The sequence below is a fragment of the Megalobrama amblycephala genome, linkage group LG9, assembly GCF_018812025.1.
Source record: "Megalobrama amblycephala isolate DHTTF-2021 linkage group LG9, ASM1881202v1, whole genome shotgun sequence".
Lineage (NCBI taxonomy): Eukaryota > Metazoa > Chordata > Actinopteri > Cypriniformes > Xenocyprididae > Megalobrama > Megalobrama amblycephala.
In genome coordinates, this window is record NC_063052.1 from 41562414 (window position 1) to 41589119 (window position 26706).

Here is a 26706-nt window from a genome sequence, read left to right on the forward strand (position 1 = left end):
ACAGTGGACAATACCGGCTTTTCTGACAAAACGGATTTAGGGTACATGACGTGCTATATATGGAGAATAATGCTCAGCACTTAGTTCATTTTTTTTAAAAGTGGCGTTTATCGGTTTTTGCAAATGAACTCTTCATTTATTGGCAAGCAACATGTGCAGCATATTCCATTCCCTCTCTTCTGATTAGGAACAGCTTAGAGCTAGAACAAATATAGCAATCCTGTGAAAAATAATAATAATTAAAAAGTTTATCAACAGAGTAATCAAATATAAAATCACACTGCATAGTCTTCCCTGTATAAATTAAATACACATTAATCCAACTAAATCTATTAAAGAACAATGAGTGATTTTCTGACTTTTGTTGTTTAACATCTCAGGAAATGCTGTTTCCACATCCCATCACATTTTGACCATCAGTGACCTTGACGAGACACGACGTGCAACGAGGAGACTTTCCACACGTAGCCGAAATGCCTCTCCTCCCCCTGTGGTACTTTCGGGCCCGATGGCTCTGCGATCAGGGGGCACGATTCACCCTAGGTCGCTTTCATTCAGCCCCCCTGTCTCACCACTTGGTGCAACCGAGAACCTCATGAGCACCACTTCACCTCGACGAAGAGGGAGGCCTCCTTCATTGTCTTCCTCTAGCAACACCTCAGGACCCTCTCCGCCACAAGCAGCTCTCCGAAGTCCCTCTTCGACCGTACCTTCATCTGTCCGCCACTCCTCAAGACTTCAACAGCCTTTCAAAACCACAACGCATAAAACTGACGAGGGGGTTCAGGAGTTCTTTGCCTTGTCAGAGCCAGAGGAGGCTGCAGGTGCCCCAAGCCACAGAATTCCCACCACATCTGACAGGTCAGATCAAGATCTGCTCTCTGCGCACTTTGATCCGGACACAGATGTGGCGGTGGCCTCAGTGTTGAATGCAAAGCTTGAATTTGATGAGTCTTTGCTCAATGAAAATGTGGCTCTGGATTGTGACCCTCAAGGTAGTGAGGCAGATGTAGAAGAAGGAGCCTGCAAATACATCACTGGCAGGAATGACCTGTCATCCTCTGTGACTTCAGAGATGCAGATGGAAACAGATGATGAAGTTGCTGACCATTATCTAAATTTCTCTCGCACAGTTGTGGTCCGTGAGCCTGCCAAAGACACTACACAGGCAGGTCTTGCTGTCCTTTCTAACTCAGGGTCCATCTCACAGCTGGATGGAGCTGACAATGACTCGGAGAGCGATACAGGTGAAGCCAACGCAGATGATGATACTCAGGAAGTAGGGAGTAGTTTTTGTAGTCAGGATACTGAGCCATTAAAACACACTGGTCCAAACAAGGGCAGAACCCTTGACGACGGGCAGCTAGTTTGCACACAAACATCAATTGCAAATCCATGTACAGCAGATTCTGTTGATCAGAATGCTCAGCCAGAGACTCAAAACATCGACCAGGTTTGTGAAGAACAGGAAATAGGTACTTTACAAGAGAGCGGAAAATTGCTTGTTGACTGTAGCACTGACATATACAACCAAGAAGAAGCATCCTTCACAGAAGGACTGAAAGCAACAACCCCCATCCTTTACAAAGGCGGTGATCTTGTGACAAGCCAAGAAGTAGTCTTGATGGAAAATGAATCAACAGAGGGCTCGCAAGAAGTGTTCTTGGACCACACCAGTGGGAATTTTATATCCGCTGTTGACGGCAGAGTTTTGGACTTGACAGAAAACGCTGCTGGTCCTGAGGGGGCAAGTGATTCCTCACCAATAAACAAGGATGAATCTGTTTTAAAGAGAGGTTTGTCACCTATTGAGAATTCGGCAGCAGCCATGCCAGTGAGTGGTACTAGAACAATTCGTGTTGTTGCAGCAGCTACGCCCACAAAAAGACGTTATGTGACCATACAACCTGGTTCCAAACCAAAAACTCTTCAGATGGCAATACCTCCTGCCACCTCTCTGCCACTCTCCATGCCCGTAAGTGTTGTCTCGTCTTCTCCCACTATTTCTGTTGCGCCGCAAGGAACTCTGCTTACTCATGCCCCGGTTGTATTAAATGGTTTCGGAGCTCTGCCGAAGGAAGCCACAAAAGGTCGTACGATTGCCATACGCATTGCCACTCCAAAACAAGTGACGGAGCAGTCTCTGCTCCAGTGTTTGCCCGGTACACCCACTACACCTCAGGTTCTTCTGGTCAACCGTGCTGGACAGATTCTAGTGAAAAACCCGCAGACTAATACCTACCAAATGCCTAGTGCTAATTCCCCCTCGTATACCCAAATCAGCCAGATTGCAAAGATAATCCACAGTAGTAACGTTCTCCAGCGACCTGTCCCTAAGGTCACGGTGATACCAGTGCCGCAGGTTCAGGCTAGTCTAGGTAAAACAACTCCAACGCGTATCATATCTTACAGCAGTAGCAATGGAGCAACACCGTCAACCCAGGTTCTTATCAGGAGGATTCCTCAGAGTTATCCTGGAAGCCAATTACACAGTATCAGTCCACCAATAGAAAGAGCTGACTTGATTTCTGAAAGTGGGCAGAAGGAAATGGCCCAGGCGATAATTGACAAAGCAATGGCAAGTCACCGCGAAATGGCAAGTCCCACTGGCGTGAACCCCTCTCAGCTCCACCTTGATAAACGCCTCTCTCCTGAGTCGAAGGAATCATCAACTGGGATTCGTCTTCGGACTCAACCCAACATCTTGTCCCACTCCAGACCTCAAGTCAAGATCAAGAGAGCGTCTTCATTAACTAATCGAATTGGTGTGAAAAGATGCAGGACTGACTTCTTGGATCAAATGGATCCTTGTTTCCAGGATGACCACAGCAGGTATGGACAAATGTTTAGTCAAATCGGTCAGGATGGTTTTACTGTTGGATTTACTGTTTTTTTAGCATGCAAACAGTGCATCAGATATTACGCTATCATTTTTTGCAATAAAAAGTTATAGTAAGTGCTGAGAAAAAGGATTTTCTGTATTTTTGCATATACATGCATTACACTGAATATCATCAGATCTTCAACCAAAACATATGAATGCATATGCATTTCATGAAGAAAAAAAAATTCATTAAGACCGATAAAAATGTCATTGACCATCCCAACTGGATGTTCTTGTTAATTTATTTCTAATTTCATCATGTAATACTAATCATGTTATTTTTCTAATATTTAGATCAATTCGGGTTAGAATAAAGGCCCCTAGTGTAAAGGATGTGCTCGACTTTGATGACCCTGATGTTGGATCTCTTGACCAGCCGAAGAATGATGAATCTAAGGTTGCCGAACAAGAGAGGTCAGTACTGAGACTTAAAAATCACATTTAGTCATGTTTTACCTCACAAAATCACAATATTTTCCTTTTTTTCTTTTTAGAACTAGTCCAAATAATTTGGCGGCGCAGGAAAATGACATGCGAGACGGTGGTAAATCTCAGTGTATGAGCTCTAAACATAGCGATTCCGCTGACTGGGCCCCATATGCAGGTTAATATAGCGTTACCTTAGACACATTTGTTGTAGTTGCTCACACTAATTCGGTGAATAGTTTCATGAAAAGTTTATTTGCATGTGTAATTGTTTCAGGTTGGAGTTCAGATGAGGACTCTCCATCACCTGGCAAGCAGGATAAATGTGCCAGTCAGTATCAGCCCCACCTGCGTTTCCAAATCACCAGTGAGGATGGTTTTAGCGTAGAAGCCGACAACATGGATGGTCAGTTTCGAGAAATATTGTTCTAATACCATGAAAAAACCAATTGGGTTTATTCTGATAATAATTTTGGCACATTATAATACATCTACTGTGTTTCTTCAGTGGCGTGGACGGCAGTAATGGATGGTGTCCAGGAGGCACGGATACGCTGTCGGCTGGAGCAGTTGCCCATCAGCAGGGTAAGCGGTGCCAGGGTGCTGGGTGTCCTCCATGATGCTGTGCTCTTCCTGCTGGAGCAGCTGCAAGGTGCTTCCCTCTGCCAGAAACACCACTTCCGTTTCCACCAACATGAAGTGCCAGAAGAGGTGCTGCCAATCAACCCCAGTGGCTGTGCCCGCGCAGAGGTCTATGTGCGGTAAGTATCAGTAAAGTCTATCTGAACTCAAGTAGCCTTTGTCACATGTGACTGAGTTACTTCATTTGTTCATTTTCAAGGTTGGAAATCAAAAATTGCCTTTCCTTTACTCTCTAGAAAATCTACCTTTGATATGTTCAATTTTCTGGCGTCACAACATCGGCAGCTTCCTGAGTCTAGGCCATGTGATGATGAAGAGGATGATGTTATGCTCAAATCCAGCAGGTTAGATGCTCAGCAACATGTGAATAAAATATGTGAGCAGTATCATGTGACTATAATACACCTCCATTCAAAAGTTTGGGGTCGGTAAGATTTTTTTTTTGTTTTTGAAAAGTCTCTTGCTTATGAAGCCTGCATTCATTTGATCAAAAATACAGTAAAAACAGTAATATTCTGAAACATTATTGCAATCTAAAATAACTATTTTCTATTTGAATATATTTGGAAATGTAATATTCATTTGATGGTTGAATTTTCAGCAGCCATTACTCCCGCCTCAGTGTCTCATGATCCTTCAGAAATCATCCTAATATGCTGATTTGATGCTCAATTAGTATAATTTTTTTTTTCAGGATTCTTAATTAAAAGTTCAAAAGAATAGCATTTATTTGAAATAGAAATCTTTTGTAACATTATACAAAATCTCTTTATATCTCTTTACTTCACCTTCCAGCAATTCTTCTCATCCTTGCTGAATAAAAGTATTCATTTAAATGATTAAAAATGTCAATAATAAAAAAAATCTTACATACACAACTTTTGAGTGGTAGTATATCATGGTTTCCAATAAAACATTAATCAGCAAAAACTGTTTTCATCATTAAAAATAATAAATATTTTTTTCAGCATATTAGAATGATTTCTGAAGGACTCTGAAGACTGGAGTAATGATGCTGAAAATTCATCTTTGCCATCACAGGAATAAATTACAATTTAAATTTCAATAATATTTCAATATTACTGTTTTTCCTGTATTTTTGAGCAAATAAATGCCTTTGTGAGTGCGAGACTTCTTTCAGAAATATTAAATAATCGTACCGACTGAAACATTTTGAACGGGTAGTGTATATGTATGGGTGTATATATGCATGTATATATCTCATGAGTGTATATATATATATATATATATATTCATTCTTTTATTTTAACTTTCCTGTAGACGAGCGACAAGTACGGAGTTGCCAGTGGCTATGAGGTTCAGACACTTGGAGAAAACCTCCAAAGAGGCTGTGGGAGTTTACAGGTAATTCCTTCCTGAGTGATGCAGCACAAAAACTAGCTGTGTAAAATCTCTAATAACCAATCCCATGCCAATAAAAGAGATTTGGTCTTTAAAGAACAATAATGTTAATTTTGTCAGCTATTTTTTAATTTAGTCTTTTTAGTTTTTATCATATTTAGTCAACCTTGTCCTGTTTTTGTTTTGTCAAGTTTTAGTCGACTGAATGTCTTGGCATTTTAGTTATTTTGTTAAAAATTATAATCACAACCATTGTTGTCACTTGAGAAATTTACATTTCATCATAATTATTGCACTTTCACCTAGAAGCACAAATCAAGAAAATGTTGGTTTATTTTATCTCATCTTGTTTCCTAATTTATTTATAGGCTATTTATCATATAAAAGAACACTGTCTCTACATTATGAAAACTGGCAAAACCATAAACTTCTCTCTAAAATTAAAACGTTGAAATTCCTAATAGTAATTCCAAATGGCATTAAAGTTTTTCTATTAAAACGGCAGCAAAAAAGACTTCACACAGAGGTTGTGTAAGTGCATTTATTCCGCATCCACAATTGCAAACAATATTGTCGAGATTTATTACAGTTCATTACTAAAAAGGTTTGATTACACAGATTTAGTAGGAGCAAACAACTTAAGCGGCTCGTGAAAGAACCCAGACTGGCTGAATGACACATTCATTTAAGCAGAATGTCTCAATGAAGATCGATAAACTCCAGCTTTCTCTTTTGTTTGTGTTATTAGATCATCAGCAATTTATTCTCAGTGTAGAAAGAGCATGTGTGCTTGGTTGCCAGATTGAGAAGATTAAATAAAACAATGGGTAGAAAATGTATCCTTTTAAGTAGAAAACTCTGATTGGGGGATTTAAAATCTTGACATCTGGCAACTGTAAACATAAAATTTTGCAGCCTCTTTTTTTTTTGACAAAAATTGAGATTTAACAAAGGTTTTTGTTTTTTCTTCATTTTAGTCATTTTTTTTCATCAACGATATTGCATGTTTAATGATGTTGGTGACATTAAATAAAACAAAGGTTGTTGATGAATGTTTTTTGTCATAGATTTCGTGTTAAACGAAATTAACACTATATAAAAAGTAATCATTTTCTTTGTTTCCATGAAAGATCTGCTATACATGGTCGAGGTCTTTTCTGCAAGAGGAACATCGAGGCTGGGGAGATGGTGATCGAGTATGCTGGCAATGTCATTCGCTCAGTTCTCACAGACAAAAGGGAGAAATACTATGACAGCAAGGTAAATCTGATTTCTCCCAGTAGCATGCACTTTTCTTAAAATCCATTTATCCTTTTGCAGTTTTCATCAGGCTTATCTTATATAACTATTTTTTTCCTCTACTGTCTATTTCCTTCCTCTGTCTCCTCAAAGGGCATCGGCTGCTACATGTTTCGCATTGACGACTTTGATGTGGTAGACGCCACCATGCATGGAAACGCGGCACGGTTTATCAATCACTCCTGTGACCCTAACTGTTACTCGAGAGTCATCAATGTGGAGAACCAGAAGCACATCGTTATTTTTGCCCTGCGGAAGATTTACCGCGGAGAGGAGCTCACCTACGACTACAAGTTCCCAATTGAAGATGCAAACAACAAATTGCATTGTAATTGCGGGGCCCGGCGCTGCCGACGCTTCCTGAACTAAGGTCGTTGTGGTTTACTCTGGCACATGGGTGGGAAAAGGAGGTTTGTGAGGGGATATTTTGGTATGGGTGGCTATTTTTGAAGGAAGACACTCATTACAGGTGCTTAAGGGTACGGCGATGAAGGAAACGCCATATTGATATTGATTGGCCAGGTGTGTAACGTTTTTAGACCACCAGCACATCTTGATTGGTTATCTCATATGAGCTATATTTCCTACCCCAAAATTCGACAACCTGGAAAGTCCTGGACTGGATAAGGCAGATGATCGCTTTGATTTAACAATTAACCTCAAACAAATACCCTTTACTTAAATACTTCACCTGTCCTTATGCTACTTATTTCCCAGCATGCCTTTCAAATCTTGCCACTGGTGACTGGTAATGCAGTAGATCTATTCTGGAAGGATCTTTTAGCTGTCAGAACTAATGTACAGAGGTTTTCATAGTGGAAGATACCCTAAAGTTTGAAAGGGTGTGATTATTTTTGCTACTGAATCAGAGGAGTTCCTGTGATGGGTCGTCCTCAACAGCACCTTAATAATCTTTGCTCTTTTTTTCCCCCCAGAAATGTTAGCATTGTATATATTCTCCTTAACAGATGTACAATCTTGCCACACAATGTAGTTTGTAAACAGGGCGCTTGTATGTTTCCAGAACATTTACATTTGTATATTTCAGTGTTTTTACATGGGTGCAAATGAATGCCTCACTTAGAACACGCTTATTTTTAAAAAAAAAAAAAAAAAAATGAAACAAAACAAATTCCCTTGACTGCAACATTAATTTAAGTTAGAGTACCTTTGCTCTGAATGCATATACAGACAGTTTTGCAGCATTCTGGGTCATGTATACATTACCTTTCTTCATAAGACTTCACCCAAAGCCCAATTTTTGATAAATTAGTTTTAAGAACCCACTGTTTTTATGTGCTTTTATATCTCAAGGCCAGTCTGTTGGGGGTTTGTTGTAATATTATCTATATTAGGATTACTTGTGCAGTGTTAAACGTTCAAAAAAATCCCATCCTGATCATAACACGCACAAATATTAATGGAAAATACGAAACCATACTTATGAATGGCGGGTTTAGCTTGAAACAGCCGACTTGCTTCTAATAGCCATGTGTTTCTTTCGATACCTTTGCTCATGCAGCACGTTTAGGCCAACTCTTGTCTCCATTTCAGTCGACTACCTCAGTAGCTCAGTAAACCAGTGACAGCTAGTGAAGTTACAGTGCAAACAATAGTAAAAATTATGCTGGGATAATCCCGCACTAGCTTTGATTTTATGCAACGTGACTGTAGGGGTTGTTTGTTTCATTTGTTTGTTTTTCCAGTGAATTCCTGGATCCCTCTTCCCTTGTGCTTTTGTACAGAATTGAAGTGTGCTTATTAAAAATGAAGACTGAGGCTTGATTCCATCACTGAACGTGAACCAACTCAAAGTGAAACTTTGTGCATAGTTGTATACAAGAATTTCTAAATCTGTTAAATTTTTCTACGCACTTTTTTTTTTATTTATGATGTTCTGTACGTAATAAAGATACAAAGATATTTGAACGGAGTACATTCTTGAATTTTTTTTTCCTCTAAATATTTGAAGTTGACATGAAAATTAAATTGATCAGGTTTACTTTATTACAGCATGTTCCTCCTCTTTTACAAGATGTAATATAAGTCTCTGGTATCTGTGAAGTTTCAGCTCAAAATACCCCACAGATCATTTATTATAGCTTGTCAAATTTGCCCCTATTTAGGTGTGAGCAAAAACACGCCCTTTTTGAGTGTCCCTTTAAATGTAAATGAGCTGCTTCTCTCAGCCCCCTTTCCAAAATAAGGCGGAGCTTTAACAGCTTGCGCTTTGGTTGCTCAACAACAACAAAGCTGGAGAATCTCACGCAGCCAAAATGATGATTGTCAGTAACGGTGTTCAGCCTTACATTGTTCAAACCAGAATGACGACACTGATGGAGAGACTCAGGAAGAAGTTACAACTTTTAGAATGCAACTGGTTGTTTCTGAATGGTTAGTGAATATATTTATGTAGCCGCGGCTCATCTGGATGGGCAGGTGGGGCAGGCAGAGCCCCACCAAAATAAAATGAGAAAATAATCCATATTACATATAAAACAACACAATTATTACAAATTATGACATTAAAAAGAGCGCAAGTGACGCGTATTTCTTAAGGAACACTGCCCAACAGCGACACCCGCAGGTAAAGTTACACAAAGGAGTCATGCCTCCATAGACATCATATATGCCTCCCTTTCCTCTCATAGACAACCATATAAAATCATCAGACCCCCGGCGTGCGGTGGGTTTTGTGGGGGGTAATTGAGAACGAATGGGGGAAAGTCACGTGAGAGGAGGCAATGTCTCCATCGCGCTGTCATTGGATGTAATTGGTTATGATTGGATATGATTGGTTTGTGCGATAAATCCTGCCTCTTGTTGACGTGCGCGTTCCGCGAGTCAGTTTGACTGAACAAATAATGGCGTCAATCGGAAGACTAATTGAAAAGTAAGTAAACAGATCACCCAGTTAGATATCACTGCTTTATGTCACGTCAAAATCAAACTTGAAATGGACTGAAAGCATGATGACTGCGGGGTTTTTTAGTGCAATCAGCTTGGTGAAATTAAAAATACAATTCGTGTCTGTGACAGACGGTGTTTACGGAGCATGACTGATGATCCAAATATCCTAGATTGACAATTAAAAAGAAAAACCGCAATACACAAATGAAATACATTGTTTAAATTATTATTGCATTCAGTTATTATTTTGGAATGAATGTAGAAATGCTTAAAACACTAACTTGATGAGATTGACTTGTAATGTTCATTTAACAAGGAAGATGTGTCAACTTTAAGAGTAAAGGTGCGTTCACGCGGCCTCGTAATTCCTGTAGTTACGAGATTCCTGCTTGTAAAAAGCATTCACGTCCTCGTAGAGCTCGTAGTTACAGCTTGTAAGCTGGGAGTTTTCTGAAAGCTCCCACATGTACCACGTGGCCGCTGTACCACCTGACCGCTGTAGATTAATTTAGGCGTTGATAGTGGTGCCATGGAAACGCATAATTCCCAGTCCAAGGACCAAAAGGACGTGAACAGCTCCGAATATAACGTCACGTGTTGTCATTTCAAGAATCCGGTAAATACAAGGTGACGTGAACGCAGCATTATGCACACGAATTTACATTGATTCATAAAAAAAAAAAATGTGCCTCTTCATTTCAGAACACCACTGCACGCCACTGATTAAGTCTGTCAATCATCAGTAGAGCGCCACCCTCAGGCTGAATAACGCAAGGACAGGACATTAAAATTCTGACAAAAGTGTTGAGCGATTAGGATATAAAGCTTACAAAATGTTTAACATAAACTAGCGCCAAGACCAGAATCTACGTAAATTTATGGCCAGGAGCCGCTAATGTTACTGCATTTATGTAGTTGCTGTAGTTGATTCAACTCATCGACTAGCATGTGTTGTCGTGTTGTCATGTTAAAGGGTTAGTTCACCCAAAAATGAAAATAATGTCATTTATTTCTCACCCTCACACCATTCCAAACCCGTAAGACCTTCGTTAATCTTCGGAACACAGATTAAGATATTTTTGTTGAAATCCGATGGCTCCGTGAGGCCTGCATAGCCAGCAATGACATTTCCTCTCTCAAGATCCATTAATGTACTAAAAACATATTTAAATCAGTTCGTGTGAGTACAGTGGTTCGATATTAATATTACAAAGCGACGAGAATATTTTTGGTGCACCAAAAAAAAACAAAATAATAACTTATATAGTGATGACACTGCTTCTTGAAGCTTCGGAGCGTTATTAATCTTTTGTGACAAATCATGATTCGGATCACGTGTTAAACCGCCAAACTGCTGAAATCACGTTGCTTTGGCGCTCCGAACCGCTCATTTGATACGCTGATTCATAATGCTCCGAAGCTTCATGAAGCAGTGTTTTGAAATCGGTCATCACTATATAAGTGTTTTTTTTTTTTTGCCGCACCAAAAATATTCTCGTCGCTTTATAATATTAATATTGAACCACTGTACTCCCATGAACTGATTTAAATATGTTTTTAGTACATTAATGGATCTTGAGAGAGGAAATATCATTGCTGGCTATGAAGGCCTCACAGAGCCATCGGATTTCAAATAAAATATCTTAATTTGTGTTCTGAAGATGAACGAAGGTCTTAAGGGTGTAGAACGACATGAGGGTGAGTAATAAATGACAGAATTCTCATTTTTGGGTGAACTAACCCTTTAATCTTTTGTGCAAATCCGGTGTTGAATTGACCCTCGTTTGTGAAGCAGTCCGACGTAAATTATAACAACACTCTACTACCCCTCAGGTGCTCTTCGGTCATTTCTGACCGAAGAATTTTGCGTTTTGAATTATTAAAAATCACTGCTTCATCGGAACGTTACGAAACTTGGGGACTTTTGTGGCATTTGGGGTGTGAACACACAAAAAAATTGACGACATGATTCGAGCATGCTAAGTGGTCGTGAAAAAAATAGTAACACTGGTGTTCTTCGGTCAAAAATGACCAGCCCATAGAGAATGAATGGGAAATTTACAAAAAAAAAAAATTTTCATGAATTTTTGTCTGTACAATCTACAAATCGGCCACGATTCTGAAAAAAAGTACACAGCAGTAAAGGGGTGACACTCTAGAACATCAAGAGTGTGATTTAGACACACCCACTCACACACAAGCGCACACACACACACTTACACACACACACACCCCCTATAGACCACTGTCTGTAACACAGAGAAAAGTTTTAATAATATGTGAAATCTATTCAATAATTCAGTTATAATGCAGGAAAAGCTCACAGAATTGAAGAAGTGACACTCTAAAACATCAAAAGTGTGATTTAGACACACCCACTCACACACAAGCGCACACACACACACTTACACACACACACCCCCCCAATAAACCACTGTCTGTAACACAGAGAAAAGTTTTAATAATATGTGAAATCTATTCAATAATTCAGTTATAATGCAGGAAAAGCTCACAGAATTGAAGAAGTGACACTCTAAAACATCAAAAGTGTGATTTAGACACACCCACTCACACACAAGCGCACACACACACACTTACACACACACACACCCCCTATAGACCACTGTCTGTAACACAGAGAAAAGTTTTAATAATATGTGAAATCTATTCAATAATTCAGTTATAATGCAGGAAAAGCTCACAGCATTGAAGAAGTGACACTCTAAAACATCAAGAGTGGAATAAACACACCCACTCTCATGCACACACACACACACACACACACACACACACACACACACATGATATTCCTTTGGTACAATATAAAATAATAAAAAAATCTTAATTTTGAATATTTAAAAAACTGTAGCTTCATCAAAATGGGTTGAAACTTGGTGACTTTTATGTCAATTGGTGTGCGAACACAGAAAAAAAAAATAAGGGCATGATTGGAAAAGTCTAAGTGGTCGTAAAAAATGACCGACCATAGGAAATCAATAGGAAATTGCCAAAAACACAAAAACTCAAAGAATTTTGGTGTGTACAATCTACAAATCGGCCACAATTCTGAAAAAAAGTACACAGCTGTAAAGGGATGACACTTTAAAACATCAAGAGTGTGATTTAGACACACCCACTCACACACAAGCGCACACACACACACTTACACACATCATACCCACTATACACAGACACACATGAAATGTGCACATGGAAATACAGGCTTGTTCCTTTGTATGGTTCTGAGAATTTTTTATTTTATTTTTTGCACGTGGCATTATTTTATGAATTCTAAATAAAAAAATGGGTAACAAAATGCTTCTTTGTGTTCTCTTTCTAACACAATGTTTAGGTTTGACTGTAATCATAAATCAAACACTAACACTTTGATTCAATATTTCTTACAAAAATATATCTAAAACTTGATAAGAAATAGTCTTTGAGATTGTCTTAATATATATTCATATCCTCAACCTAAAAAAATGAGGAAAATATGTCCAGGGATTCACTTGGGATTCACATTTCTTTCAGTACAGCTCTATGAAGACATCTAGTGTTCACAGGGCATTAATGCACATAATTGCTATATGCTGCCAGCAGGGGGCGCTAAAAAAAATATAAAAAAAAATAATTTAAAAAGCCAAGACCCTGAAATAAACTGAAATACAGCAGTATTCAAAAAATAGTGAAAAAATATTAGGAAAAAAATTTTTTGTATTATTTTCAATGGGAAAAATTGATCATAATTATTGCATAAATATAAATTAATATCATGAAATTCTCTCAAAATACAAAATAAAAAAGTAAAAATATTATTGAACAAAAATAAATTACATTGGTTTTGCTGAGGGATAAAAAAATTAAATTTTAGGGCTCCGGTCACTTTTGACCGCGAAGAACACCAGTGTGATTCCTGAATGTGGAGCACCTGAGGGCTACAACTCTTCCTCCTTCCTAAAACAGCCCAACATGGTCTATCCCCCTTCTTTTGCATATTCCGAGGAGCAGGGTTTATGAAAATGTTGGGGTTAGTTATGTCACCAACCCAGGAAGAAGCTCGTTTGTAGTCCCTACCAGCTTTTTGTTGTAGTCCTTAAAGGTGCCCAAGAATGCTTTTTCACAAGATGTAATATAAATCTAAGGTGTCTCATGAATGTGTCTGTGAAGTTTCAGCTCAAAATACCCCATAGATTTTTTTAAATACATTTTTTTAACTGCCTATTTTGGGGCATCATTAACTATGCACTGATTTACACTCGGCGCCGCCCCTTTAAATGCTCACGCTCCCTGCCAAACGAGCTCTCGACTATATTACAGTGCATTTACAAAGTTCACACAGCTAATATAACCCTCAAATGGATCTTTACAAGATGTTCGTCATGCATGCTGTATGCATGCTTCGAATTATGTGAGTAAAGTATTTATTTGGATGTTAATGTTTTATTTTGAGTGAATTTGAGGCTATATGCTCTGTGGCTAACGGCTAATGCTACACTGTTGGAGAGATTTATAAAGAATGAAGTTGTGTTTATGCATTATACAGACCGCAAGTGTTTAAAAATGAAAATAGCGACGGCTCTTGTCTCCGTGAATACAGTAAGAAACGATGTAACTTCAACCACATTTAACAGTACATTAGCAACATGCTAACAAAACATTTAGAAAGACAATTTACAAATATCAGTAAAAATATCATGTTATCATGGATCATGTCAGTTATTATCGCTCCATCTGCCATATTTCGCTGTTGTTCTTGCTTACCTAGTCTGATGCTTCATCTGTGCACAGATCCAGACGTTACTGGCTTGTGTAATCCCTTAAACATGGGCTGGCATTATGCAAATATTGGGGCGTACACCCCGACTGTTACGTAACAGTCGGTGTTATGTTGAGATTCGCCTGTTTTTCGGAGGTCGTTTAAACAAATGAGATTTATATAAGAAGGAGGAAACAATGGAGTTTGAGACTCACTGTATGTCATTTCCATGTACTAAACTCTTGTTATTTAACTATGCCGAGGTAAATTCAATTTTTGAATCTAGGGCACCTTTAAAAAGCGATTTCTGTAAATGAAAATATCTCCCTTTGCATTGGACTTTGAGGATCATAAATTTGCAGATGTTGTTTATGCTCAAACAGCAACATTACACACTAACTAAAGTTAACAAAAGTGAAATCGTAATCAAGGACCCCTTTAAATTTGGAGGAAAAAAACTCAGAAGTCAAAAGATATAATATTTATTAAAAGGAAATATATGTAATTTAATTACATGTACATTAAAATATGTTTTATTACTCATTCATTATCAACCTATATGCTATTTGACAGGAATCATTTCATTTTTATATTTGTATATAATTTTCAAATATTTCTGTTTATTTCCCTTAATAATAAGACAGATGACTTAACCAGGGTTATTATCGTTAACTAAAACTAAAACCAAAACCATAAAAAATTGTTACTTGAAATAAAGTTAACTGTAATAAAATGAAATATAAAAAAAGCAAACATTTTATTTCACCTAGCTGCCAAGGCAACATTTCTTAGTTTTTGTTTAGTTGAAGTACTAGTAATATTTCTAAAACTAAACTAAAACCTAACACTTAATAAAACTATATATACATATTAAAAATGACAAAAACAACCAATTACTAAATCAAAATAATAACAAATTCTATAATAGTATATTGATGATACTTAAATATCACTGAATGCAGCATCATCTTGTCCATGCTAAACTAATCTTTAACTATATTACAATTTAATTACATGCACATTATTATTTATTAATAATAAAGATTTCACCCTAGTAAATGTACTTTTTTTCCAATTTAGTCTGAGGAAATTTAACCTGAATTGACACCATCAGTAAGAACCAATGGACAAACCACTCAAATATTAACAGATAAATGTTTGTTTTGTCCCACATTGCTACCCATCTGCCCTTCTGTACGCTCAGTGCTGAAAGGTACACACGTTTGCTCTCCTGTGGACGGTTGACCAAGTAATGACCCATATAAGCAAGAGTCAGACAGTGAAGTATATTTAGTACACACACAGACTTGCGGATCAAAAAGTAAGTGTTTGTCTCTTCTGTTGTCAATAATATTCAGTACAAACTAGACATCCATTGATTTTCTTCCCTAATGGCTTGTTTAGTACTTAGATTTTTTTTACTCTCTTTTAGCACAAGACGCAAACATGATTAAAGTTTTGGCTGTTGTAAGTTTAACTGCATTTCTCAGCTGCTATGGTATGTTTTTTCCTCTCTTTGTGGTCCAACAATTAAAACAAACCTTTAATCTTGAATAGCCAAAAACAGCATTTATGTGATAGCCATAATAATAATATTGTTCTGGACATACTGACAACAATTCACATTGTCTTTTGTGGTAGTAATACTTTTTTTGAGTTTCTCTGTAGTTGTTAATGATTCTGTCTTTGTTGAAGGCGTGCACAGCGCTGAACTATCATATAATGACTTAAGTGAACAAATCGTCAACTCTGGGACTGTAGTCTTTTTAGACTTCCTGGAGAAAGTCAGAAATGCTACAGAGAAAATAGTGAAAGATGATCAGTTCAGAAAAACTAGGTAAGACCAGCTATGGATGATATACCTTAAACTTCCTGATCATAACCTTTTTTTTCTTTTTCTTTCTTTTACAGGATCACTGTCCAAAGACTCGTAAAAAACTTAAATGATTTTGCTAAACCAATGAAAAATGCTGAGAGTGGGAGTCAGGATAATTCAACTATATCACTACAGTAAGTCTGTCCAACGGTCACAAATACTGTGTAATGATATTAACTTTATGTTTATTCTAAGCACAAGTCATGAATATAAATCACAAATTAACATGTTCAAAGTTCAAAGTTTACATGATTCTTAATACTGTGTGTCGTTACCTGGGTGTTTTGTGATTGATGTTAATGAGTCAGTTAAACTGCCTGTACTTCATAAAAGGTCTGCATCTTCTGCATATTTGAACCTCTTCCAACAGTGACTGTATGATTTTGAGATCCATCTTTTAACACTGAGGACTCATACACAACTGTTACAAAATGTGCAAATGTTCATTGATGTTCAAGAAGGCAACACAGGGGTGTAAACTTTTAAACAGAACGATTGGTGTGAATTTCTCATGCTTTGTTTAATGTTCTTTTTTGTTGTTTAGGATGGCCCAAGCTTAAGATGATATATACTTGTTTCATATTTAATTAAGTCAGATTTATTTATATATAGTGCTTGAAAGATTGTCTCAAAGCAACTTCACATTTTAATAAACAGGAAAATAAGAATGTGAACATACACTGTAAAAGTAATATGCTCTATATACTCAATAAAATTGTGGCAACAGATTACAAGCAATATTATTAATTAAATTCAACATATAAGCATTAAGTTGAAATTAATCAAATGAGTTCCTTAAAAGTCAACCATTTAAAATGTGTAAAATTGGAAAACACCATTACAAAAACCACAAACGGACATAAAAAGCAAAGTCAAACTTCCCAACTAAATGAAACACTGATCACCATAATGGTGATCAAACATTTTCAATAAAATCAACATCAACATCTAAACCTCAGTTCATTCTTGTGTTTCTCTTTCCTTCAGTGATTCTGCTTGTTATCAGCAGGTGTCTTCAATGTTGGCAATAAAAAATAAAGAGTTCTTAATTCATCTTTGACGTCTGTCTGTTATTGAGATATTTTTGTTTAAATTTTACCTGTTTTAAATGGTTGACATTTAAGGAATTAATTTGATTAATTCTATTAAAATAATTATATTATAATAAATCTATAAATCTATTATAAATAATTAATTCTATTTGTTGAATTTAATTAATAGTATTGCTTGTAATTGGTTGCCAAAATTTTATGGAGTAGATACAACGTATTACTTTTTACATTGTAAAGTTAGTCTATTATGAAACAAATAGTGATGAAAACCAAAATATTAAATGTCACAGATGTATATTTACTGAGTAACCCACTATTTTGTAGAGAGGGGTCAAAATGACAATTTTCACCTGAGATTTGGAGCCAATTTACAGGGGTGTAAAAATGACTTTAAAAAGATGGCAGCATCATTATTTTATTTTTACACAGATATTGGTAGGTCTGGTTGACTTTAGCGATCTTTGTTTCATTATATGCCAACAGTGACCATTCAAAAATGGCAAAAAGCACTTCTTGTGTTTTTTGCCTCAAGTTTGCATGCCTGTAATTCAAGAAGTATTAAAGATATCTTAAAATCTTTTTAGATTCTGGTTCTTAAAAAAAACTTTCCTTTTGGTATCTTCATGTTAAAGGCCCTCAGTGGTTCAATCCCAGAGATATGGAGATCTTAAAGGTGCTAAAGAGGATGTTTTGTTTTATACATTTTTGCAATATTACTTGAAACTATCTTTACTAACGGATAAAAGACTATTTATTAGGTGCACTGAAAGTAATAATATTAATATACATCATCTGTGCACGAGGTAGGGCCTTAAAAACATCAGCCAATCGTTTACGCGATCATGCCCTCTGGCTTGTCAATCACTGCCGTGACGTTCCTTGTGAGAGACGAGCGCGGCTGCGCTCTCCAGTAACTTTCCACACTCCACAGGTGCCGCATGCAGTGTTTTTGTCAGGAGACAGGAGTAACAACTGCAGATTATGAGTTACCTGCTGTGAGTCCGACATAATGAATCCAAAAAACACGACACAGCGAATGCCGGTGGTAAACACTTGTGTTCCAATACGAGTGTTTACGAGTTTTGGGAGGCGTTCCTTTGAAGTGAGCTGTGAAGGAGGGGGGCTGTTCTTACGCATGCGCTCATTTGAAAAACTCAGCAACAGTCTTTGGATTCTCAGTCGACGAAAAAATCCTCTTTAGCACCTTTAATGAGGCTCCATGAGTAAACTGGTAAATTGTACATATTTTCAGTGGTCAAAAAACAGATCTGGGTCACTTTGCATACAGCTGATAATTCTTTTATTTTAAAGATGAATGTCTGAAGAACAAATAATGTTGAAACTAGAAATGTATCTCATGTTTTTCTATCATCTCAATTGCATAACATACCTGTCTGAGTGTCATAAATATTCCTTTTCCAAAGTTTGCATGCCTGTAACTCTACAAGTATTTAAGATATCTTAATATCCTTCTAGATTCTCATTCTTAATAAAATTTCCTTTTGAAACCTTCATTTCAAGGCCATATAGTTCAGTCCCATAGATATGGGGATCTCAAAGCAGCTCCATATTAAAATTGTTGAATTTTTAGAATGATTTTTACCACCTCATGGTTATAGTTATCATTCTTGGTGTGAACAGGCCAATATAAAGAACAAATTTGTCTTATTTTATTTATGGAGGATTTTTGATGATTTAAAAATATATATTTATATTGCCTGTTCTCTGTTTCACAGGAGATTTTTTTCGTTCATGGCTGATGCTCCAGTTGGGGCAACGATCAGGGAGATCTCTGACAAGTTTTTCTTTCCGTAAGAGCTTTATTATCCTTACTCGTTCTTAAAACATTAAATTATCTCGTTTAATTCAGAAAAGTTCTCTGAAACCCAACATAATACTCGGGAATGTGCTCTTCTACAGGTATATGAACAGTTACCGTCAGAGCTTTAAAAACGAGACGATGGTGGAGATCTGGAAGTAAGCATGTTCATTGAGAGTGGAGAACACAAGATCCAGTGTTCCTTTGTCAAAGTTCTTGTCTAAGATGTGTTTGTGCACTCAACATAATGATCTTATAAATCCACAATCCACGCCATGTACCTTTCAGGTTTTGCTCTTAACTTGATTTATTCATCTGACTTCTTACAGAGAAATGGAGTCATACTATCTTCCAGGAGCTCCTCCAATCTACAGTAAACCCATGGAGTTCTGCAGTTACCTTCTGGGCAAGGCGTAAGACCTCACTCTAACTTCATTTGAACTTATTTAATGCTGTATTTAAAACATTATTAGCAATAAGCTATGAGCAGATTCTACAGAGCCCCTAAAGGGATATTGTTAAGGAAAAATTATGAGATTGGAAGAATGGTTTTGTGTTCTCTCGCAAATGTTTTGCGTTCTCCCGAGAAACTTTCGTTTGCTTCCAAAGAACACAAAAGTTTTGCAAGCAGATGCAAAGTTTCTTGAGAGAATGCAAAGGTTTTGTGACCGAACGCAAAATTCCTTGGGAGAATGAAAACATTTTGCGAGGGAACTCAAAGGTTTTGCAAACAAATACAAAGTTTCTCAAGGGGGAAAAAAGTTTCTCGTGGTAGCACAAAGGATTTTCTCGAATGATAAGTTTCTCGGGGGAACATAAAACTTTTGCACAAAGTTTCTCAGGGGAAAGGGAAACTTTTGCGAGGGAATGCGAAGGTTTTGCGACGGAACGAAAAGTTTTTGGGGGAATGCAAAGGTTTTACGAGCGAACGCAAAGTTTCTCGAGGGAATACAAGTGTTTTGCGAGTGAAAGCAAAGTTTCTTGGGGGAATACAAAACCTTTGCGAGGGAACGCAAAAGCATTGACACATTTTTTCCTCCAATATAATTTTTTTCCCTCACCATATCCATTTAGGGGCTCCGTAAATTCTGTGATGATTAGTAAAACGTGCGTTTTACAAAATAATTTTACTTGTAGTTTTACAGTGTTGTGTATTAAAAAGTGACATTCTGTATTTTGACATCTAAAAGGGTGGTGGGATCCCAGCTGGTGAACATGATTGGAGCTGGGGTGGAGACTGTTTCAGACATTGGAATAATAAACTTTAACCAACTTCATGAGGAGTAAGAGCTGTTTTAAAACCATGCTGTTACAGCAAATAGAGACTATACTGGATTAATGATGCAATAAAATAGATGCATTTTATATTATTGTCCTCCACACTTAAGTGTTGGGCTAAAATGCACACATAAGCCCATGACAAAAATGATTACATTTCATAAAGTGTCATTTTAACTATTCGTTGTCTCCTCCGAAGAGTGCAGGTGGTTATGGATCAGATTAGACAGAAAGCCTTTGAAATTTCAATTTTGGAAAGGCAAAAAGAGAAGAATGATTTCCTTATATCATTAAGGTAAGAACCTTTGCTAATGTTAATGACAAACTTCAGTATTGTAGGCTACTTAATGACATCTCTAAATAACCATTTTTATTTTCTGTGTTTTTCGAGAACTGCATCTGGACTGATTGTTTTTTACTGGGATAAAGTTTTGGAACACACTGGAAGTCCGTTGTTCTATGCGATATACTTGGATTCTATGAAGTAAGATTATGATATAATGCAAAAAAAGAAAAGAAAAAAATGTATTTAATCAGCAAATATTGATTAACTGAATTTTTTATGTTACAGGCAATGGGCAGAGCTGATTGAGTTGAGAAACACAAGTGAAAAGTATCATGTGCTTTTAGACCCGGATACAAGGAATTGTTTATTGAAGTAAGGAAGATAGATACTCAACTCATTTAAACCACTACATAATTAATACCTAGGCATTTCTCATATTTTCACGCTACTAAAACTAAATTTCATAATTATCATTAGCACCACTTTAACTGTCACGATCCTTCTATTGTGTTTCCCTGAGAAATATAGTTTTTCCTCCCACCTCATGTCTTTTCCATCAAAAAAGTTTTGTGAGCGTACGCAAAGTTTCTCGGGGGAATGTGAAAATTTAGCGAGTGAAAGTAAAGTTTTTTTGGAGGAATGCCATACTTTTGAGAGAGAATGCAAACGTTTTGCAAGTGAGCACAAAAGGATTTAAATAATATAATTTTTTTTATTATTTAAATACAGTGGGTACGGAAAGTATTCAGACCCCCTTAAATTTTTCACTCTTTGTTATATTGCAGCCATTTGCTATAATCGTTATATTGCAGCCATTTGCTTTAATCATTTTTTTTTCCTCATTAATGTACACACAGCACCCCATATTGACAGAAAAACACAGAATTGTTGACATTTTTGCAGATTTATTAAAAAAGAAAAACTGAAATATCACATGGTCCTAAGTATTCAGACCCTTTGCTCAGTATTTAGTAGAAGCACCCTTTTGATCTAATACAGCCATGAGTCTTTTTGGGAAAGATGCAACAAGTTTTTCACACCTGGATTTGGGGATCCTCTGCCATTCCTCCTTGCAGATCCTCTCCAGTTCTGTCAGGTTGGATGGTAAACGTTGGTGGACAGCCATTTTTAGGTCTCTCCAGAGATGCTCAATTGGGTTTAAGTCAGGGCTCTTCAGGGCCATTCAAGAACAGTCACAGAGTTGTTGTGAAGCCACTCCTTCGTTATTTTAGCTGTGTGCTTAGGGTCATTGTCTTGTTGGAAGGTAAACCTTCCGCCCAATCTAAGGTCCTGAGCACTCTGGAGAAGGTTTTCGTCCAGGATATCCCTGTACTTTGCCGCATTCATCTTTCCCTTGATTGCAACCAGTCGTCCTGTCCCTGCAGCTGAAAAACACCCCCACAGCATGATGCTGCCACCACCATGCTTCACTGCTGGGACTGTATTGGACAGGTGATGAGCAGTGCCTGGTTTTCTCCACACATACCGCTTAGAATTAGGGCCAAAAACTTCTATCTTGGTCTCATCAGACAAGAGAATCTTATTTCTCACCATCTTGGAGTCCTTCAGGTGTTTTTTAGCAAACTCCATGCGGGCTTTCATGTGTCTTGCACTGAGGAGAGGCTTCCGTCGGGCCACTCTGCCATAAAGCCCCGACTGGTGGAGGGCTGCAGTGATGGTTGACTTTCTACAACTTTCTCCCATCTCCCGATTGCATCTCTGGAGCTCAGCCACAGTGATCTTTGGGTTCTTCTTTACCTCTCTCACCAAGGCTCTTCTCCCCCGATAGCTCAGTTTGGCTGAACAGCCAGCTCTAGGAAGGGTTCTGGTCGTCCCAAACGTCTTCCATTTAAGGATTATGGAGGCCACTGTGCTCTTAGGAACCTTAAATGCAGCAGAATTTTTTTTGTAACCTTGGCCAGATCTGTGCCTTGCCACAATTCTGTCTCTGAGCTCTTCAGGCAGTTCCTTTGACCTCATGATTCTCATTTGCTCTGACATGCACTGTGAGCTGTAAGGTCTTATATAGACAGGTGTGTGGCTTTCCTAATCAAGTCAAATCAGTATAATCAAACACAGCTGGACTCAAATGAAGGTGTAGAACCATCTCAAGGATGATCAGAAGAAATGGACAGCACCTGAGTTAAATATACGAGTGTCACAGCAAAGGGTCTGAATACTTAGGACCATGTGATATTTCAGTTTTCTTTTTTAATAAATCTGCAAAAATGTCAACAATTCTGTGTTTTTCTGTCAATATGGGGTGCTGTGTGTACATTAATGAGGAAAAAAAATTAACTTAAATGATTTTAGTAAATGTCTGCAATATAACAAAGAGTGAAAAATTCAAGGGGGTCTGAATACTTTCCGTACCCACTGTATAATAGGGCAGAGGTGTCAAACCCTCTTGGAGGACCACTGTCTCTTGGGTTTATTTAGGGACCGTTTCTTAATGTGTTCATAAGCGATCTTGCGTCTTTGTGTTCTCGTTCTACACCATGATCAACCGTCAAAGTTAAATTCCAATACTCAAGAACGCAAGTACAGAGGATGCATGAAAGTACCCGGATGTGTTCTTGATATGGAGGATGCATCGAATGCAGACTTGAGAGAATCGAACATTTAAAAATCCCAGAAGACACTGCGGGCAGACAACATACTTTAAACTTCTCGTTCTCACTTAAGAGATTCCCGTTACAAGCTTGCAAATACGTGACGTCTCGTGAAAGTAAACATTTGTCCACTTGATTTGCTTAATTTTAATCAAGTAATAAAGATCTGAAGAAAGACTGAATTGTTTTTATTATCATATTAAAAAGAATCTTAACATTGACAAAGCATAGGTAACATTAAACATCCATACCCATTTTCACAAATACACTAAAATATCAAATTATATGAAAATAAATGTCTATAATAATAATGAGAAAGAACTGTTTTCATAGGTTATGACATTTGTTTGTGATGTTATGTTGTATTTATTGTGCATTGGACGCTACTTCTAATAAGCTGAGACGGTCAGTTGAGCAACAAGATCGCAGTACCTCTCAATTCTCACAAGGATGCGCTCTGTGTCCTCCTGAGTTCGTTCTTTCAAGGTTTCCTGGCAAGACCAGTCTCCACAAGAACACAAGTCCATTCTTTGCATTCTTAGAATTGAGAAAGTGCCAGGGTTTAGCTCCAACCCTAAATAAACACACCTGAACCAGCTAATCAAGCTCTTCCAGGCAGGTATTTTGGAGCTGGTTGGAGCTACACTCTACAGGACAGTAGCCCTCCAGGAGTGGAGTTTGACACTTGTTATTCAGAGCTTCTGTAGAAGACTCCACTAAGTCACTAATTCCAGTATAACTTGAGTAAAAGTCTAAACCCTGGTTTGACAGACAAGGCTTAAGCCTAGTCCCAGACTAAAAGTAGTCAAAAAGATACTTAAGTACAGTAACTAATTACATTTACTCAAATAAATTTACCCAAGAAGCCATGGTTTACAGTGAATTTAGTAGAGTTATGGGCTGTTGTTAGGTAGGAAGCTTGTAACTGATTCCATTTTTCTTTTCTAGTTGGACTGAACGTCATTTTGATAAATTTATTGACGCCTTGGCCCTGGAATATTATAGTCGTGGAAATGAAGCTATTGGTTTGGACAGATTCAATCAGTCTAACTGGTAAATGGACATCTGCACTGCATGAAATTAATTGAACATAATTTACAATAAATGAATATGTAACTATGTATCTGATACTTTAGATTTTATTTGTAAAGAGCTTAAGGAAATAGCAGTTCTTGATTCAAAAGTTGTTCAAGTATTGTTTCAGATATGAGTGAAACATAAACATGTAGATAAACTTCATAAACATCTGTCATAAACATCGGTAAAAAAAAGATCCCTCCATTTTGTTCTGCACATTTCACAGGGCTATTGTCAAAAGCACTGTTGTTTGCTCTCTTCCTGTTTATAAACAAATGTCTGAAGTCAGCTTTGGGATTACTGAGATCAACAGGTTTCTTCACAGAGTTAATCACATAACCCTTATTCTTGAAGGGAACGATGCATCACCCACTTTCAGGTCAGGAACAAGAAACATTGCTCCTATTTAATTATATCACATTGAAATAATATGTAAATCTTAAAATAGTAATACATTGTTTTTATTTGTTGTTCTCTGTCTTGCAGACAGACCTTCTTGGAGGGCATTATTAGGGGAATTTTGGAACTGCTTAGTCCAGTCATTGAAGAGGAGAAATCCAAAAGTGAAGATAATCAACTGTTACTGCCTTTGCGGTAAGACAATGTGAAAAAGAAGCCTAATGGTTTGTGCTCTGTATGTAATGCATATATAATATATTCCTCTTCATTAATTGTCCTTTGTTTGCTATAGTGTAATTAGGAATGTGGTCCTCTATATGTGGAGCTTTTTTCTCTTCATCATTGATGAATTCGGAGATTTTGATCATGCTGAACACCAGCAATCACTGAAGTAAGAAATGTACAGTATTTTTATCCTCTTTAATGTGGGGAGTTTGGAAATCTGGTAAAGATTCTGATTCTGAGATGTTTTGTTGACTGAAATTTAGCATGTTATGATTTTTGTTAGTTTATGAAATGAGTGATCAAATAATAAATAAGAAATTATATAACTTATATTTGACAGTGAACTGAACCGTGTGAGGAGCGACTTCATTAATGAGCTGTTGAAAAGTAAAGCATTTACTCGAGAGCAGCTTGAAGATGCACCAAAGTAAGAGGAAAGATGTTATTTTAGGAACAATGATATATTTATGAATGCTTTGCTCTAAATCTGAAAATATAAATATGTAGATTCATGTATTCTCTTCATTCCCCTTTTTGATTTAATGATTTCAGCTTTGTTTGACCTTTTTGAAATCAGTTCATGTTTGAAGCTTTCTTTTTGCTTTTTGGTGTTTGAATCATAAAGGAACTTCATTCAAGCCATTCATCAGATCCTGGAGAAACTGAAGCAATATACTGACCTGGTTGATGGCTTTGATGAAAAGATTGATCCAACTGCTTTGTAAGATTTATAATTTTCTTACCATATTTGTGTTTGAACAGAAGCCATATAGATATTAATTTATATTGCAGGTACCACTGATGTCAAGTACAGTCTAGCTTCACAATTTTTATTTTTCCCTCAGAGCCTTCGAGAGGTCACTTCATCGCACAAACAAAATGTTTCATGAAGTCTGGGATCTCCTGTTGGAGTAAACTCTCTCTATGAAGGAAAAGTCAGGATTGCATGGAGGCTTGTTTCCACCATGAAAAAAAAAATGTAATTGTGACTTTTTATCTGACTCTTTTTTTTAGCACTTGCGAGTTTAAACCTCACAATTTTGACTTTTTTTCTCAGAATTAGGAGATAAAAACTTGCAATTGTGAGTTAAAATCCGAATTGTGAGATATAAACTCGCAATTCTAAGTAAAAAAGTCAGCTCACAATTCTGACATTTTCTGGCAATTGCATGTTTATATCTCGTAATTCTGACTTTATATTGCAATTGTGAGTTTATATCATGCAATTCTGAGAGAAAAGTAAGAATTGTGAGATAAAAAGTCGCAATTATTTTTAAATTTTTATTCTGTGGCGGCAACAAGCTTTTTTTCTGATTGCAACTGCTGCCAAAGTAGGATTATACCAGCAATGTATTAATATTAACATGCTGTTATTGAGATGAAACAATACTACAATAATTACATTAGTAAATATGGAGTAAAATAAGTTTGTTACACTGTTAACTTAGTTTTTACAGTTTTAATAAAACTGTCTATTTAGATTTGTTTTATGTCTTTTTTGTTATCACATTAATTAAAAAAGCTTAATATCAACTATATCTACTATGTCAACTATATCTGGATCTATTTTCATGTGTTAACAAAAGTGCAAATTAGTGCAAATGCTGGTTGGTAGCATTTTACTGACTCTAAAAACTGCTGTTGCCTGGAGAAATATTGAGCACACATAACCATGGACTTTCACACTGACCTACATTATTAGTGAAGTGCATTGAACTGATGGCCTACATTCAATTTAATATTGACAGATTGCATTTCTTGCACAAAACATTCATCAGCCCTTGCAATCTGACATTGTCAGAA

At 37.0% G+C, this 26706-nt stretch overlaps 2 protein-coding genes across 3 annotated transcripts in view; both read left to right on the top strand.

Moving 5' to 3' along the window:
* The window catches only part of kmt2ba (lysine (K)-specific methyltransferase 2Ba), a 32663-nt gene extending 24117 nt beyond the window's left edge, over nt 1-8546 (top strand). For both annotated transcript variants that reach the window (XM_048203327.1, XM_048203328.1), the window contains exons 29-37: nt 381-2832; nt 3179-3298; nt 3379-3488; nt 3588-3716; nt 3819-4071; nt 4189-4296; nt 5234-5317; nt 6445-6574; nt 6707-8546. In XM_048203327.1, the coding sequence (XP_048059284.1) occupies nt 381-2832; nt 3179-3298; nt 3379-3488; nt 3588-3716; nt 3819-4071; nt 4189-4296; nt 5234-5317; nt 6445-6574; nt 6707-6982 (3662 nt within the window). In that variant the 3' untranslated portion in view covers nt 6983-8546. The remainder of the gene's footprint in view (nt 1-380; nt 2833-3178; nt 3299-3378; nt 3489-3587; nt 3717-3818; nt 4072-4188; nt 4297-5233; nt 5318-6444; nt 6575-6706) is intronic.
* Nucleotides 8547-15466: 6920 nt separating this feature from the next.
* Nucleotides 15467-26382, top strand: LOC125275961. The gene is made up of 18 exons (XM_048203331.1): nt 15467-15600; nt 15712-15777; nt 15975-16116; nt 16191-16289; nt 18944-19018; nt 19128-19184; nt 19356-19439; nt 20217-20309; nt 20504-20599; nt 20696-20788; nt 20876-20962; nt 24151-24255; nt 24506-24658; nt 24766-24873; nt 24971-25069; nt 25244-25330; nt 25529-25624; nt 25749-26382. Exons 2-18 carry the CDS (start codon nt 15726-15728, stop codon nt 25816-25818), a joined length of 1596 nt encoding a protein of 531 aa, XP_048059288.1. The 5' UTR covers nt 15467-15600; nt 15712-15725; the 3' UTR covers nt 25819-26382.
* The last annotated feature ends 324 nt before the right edge of the window (nt 26383-26706 follow it).

What these genes read in the sequence shown, in the direction of transcription:
- LOC125275961 (XM_048203331.1), top strand. Translation starts at nt 15,726, where the DNA reads ATGATTAAAGTTTTGGCTGTTGTAAGTTTAACTGCATTTCTCAGCTGC. An exon ending in AGTTACCTTCTGGGCAAGGC is followed by an intron (nt 19,440 to 20,216) that starts GTAAGACCTCAC and finishes GACATCTAAAAG; the next exon opens with GGTGGTGGGATCCCAGCTGG. An exon ending in GAACACCAGCAATCACTGAA is followed by an intron (nt 25,070 to 25,243) that starts GTAAGAAATGTA and finishes TATATTTGACAG; the next exon opens with TGAACTGAACCGTGTGAGGA.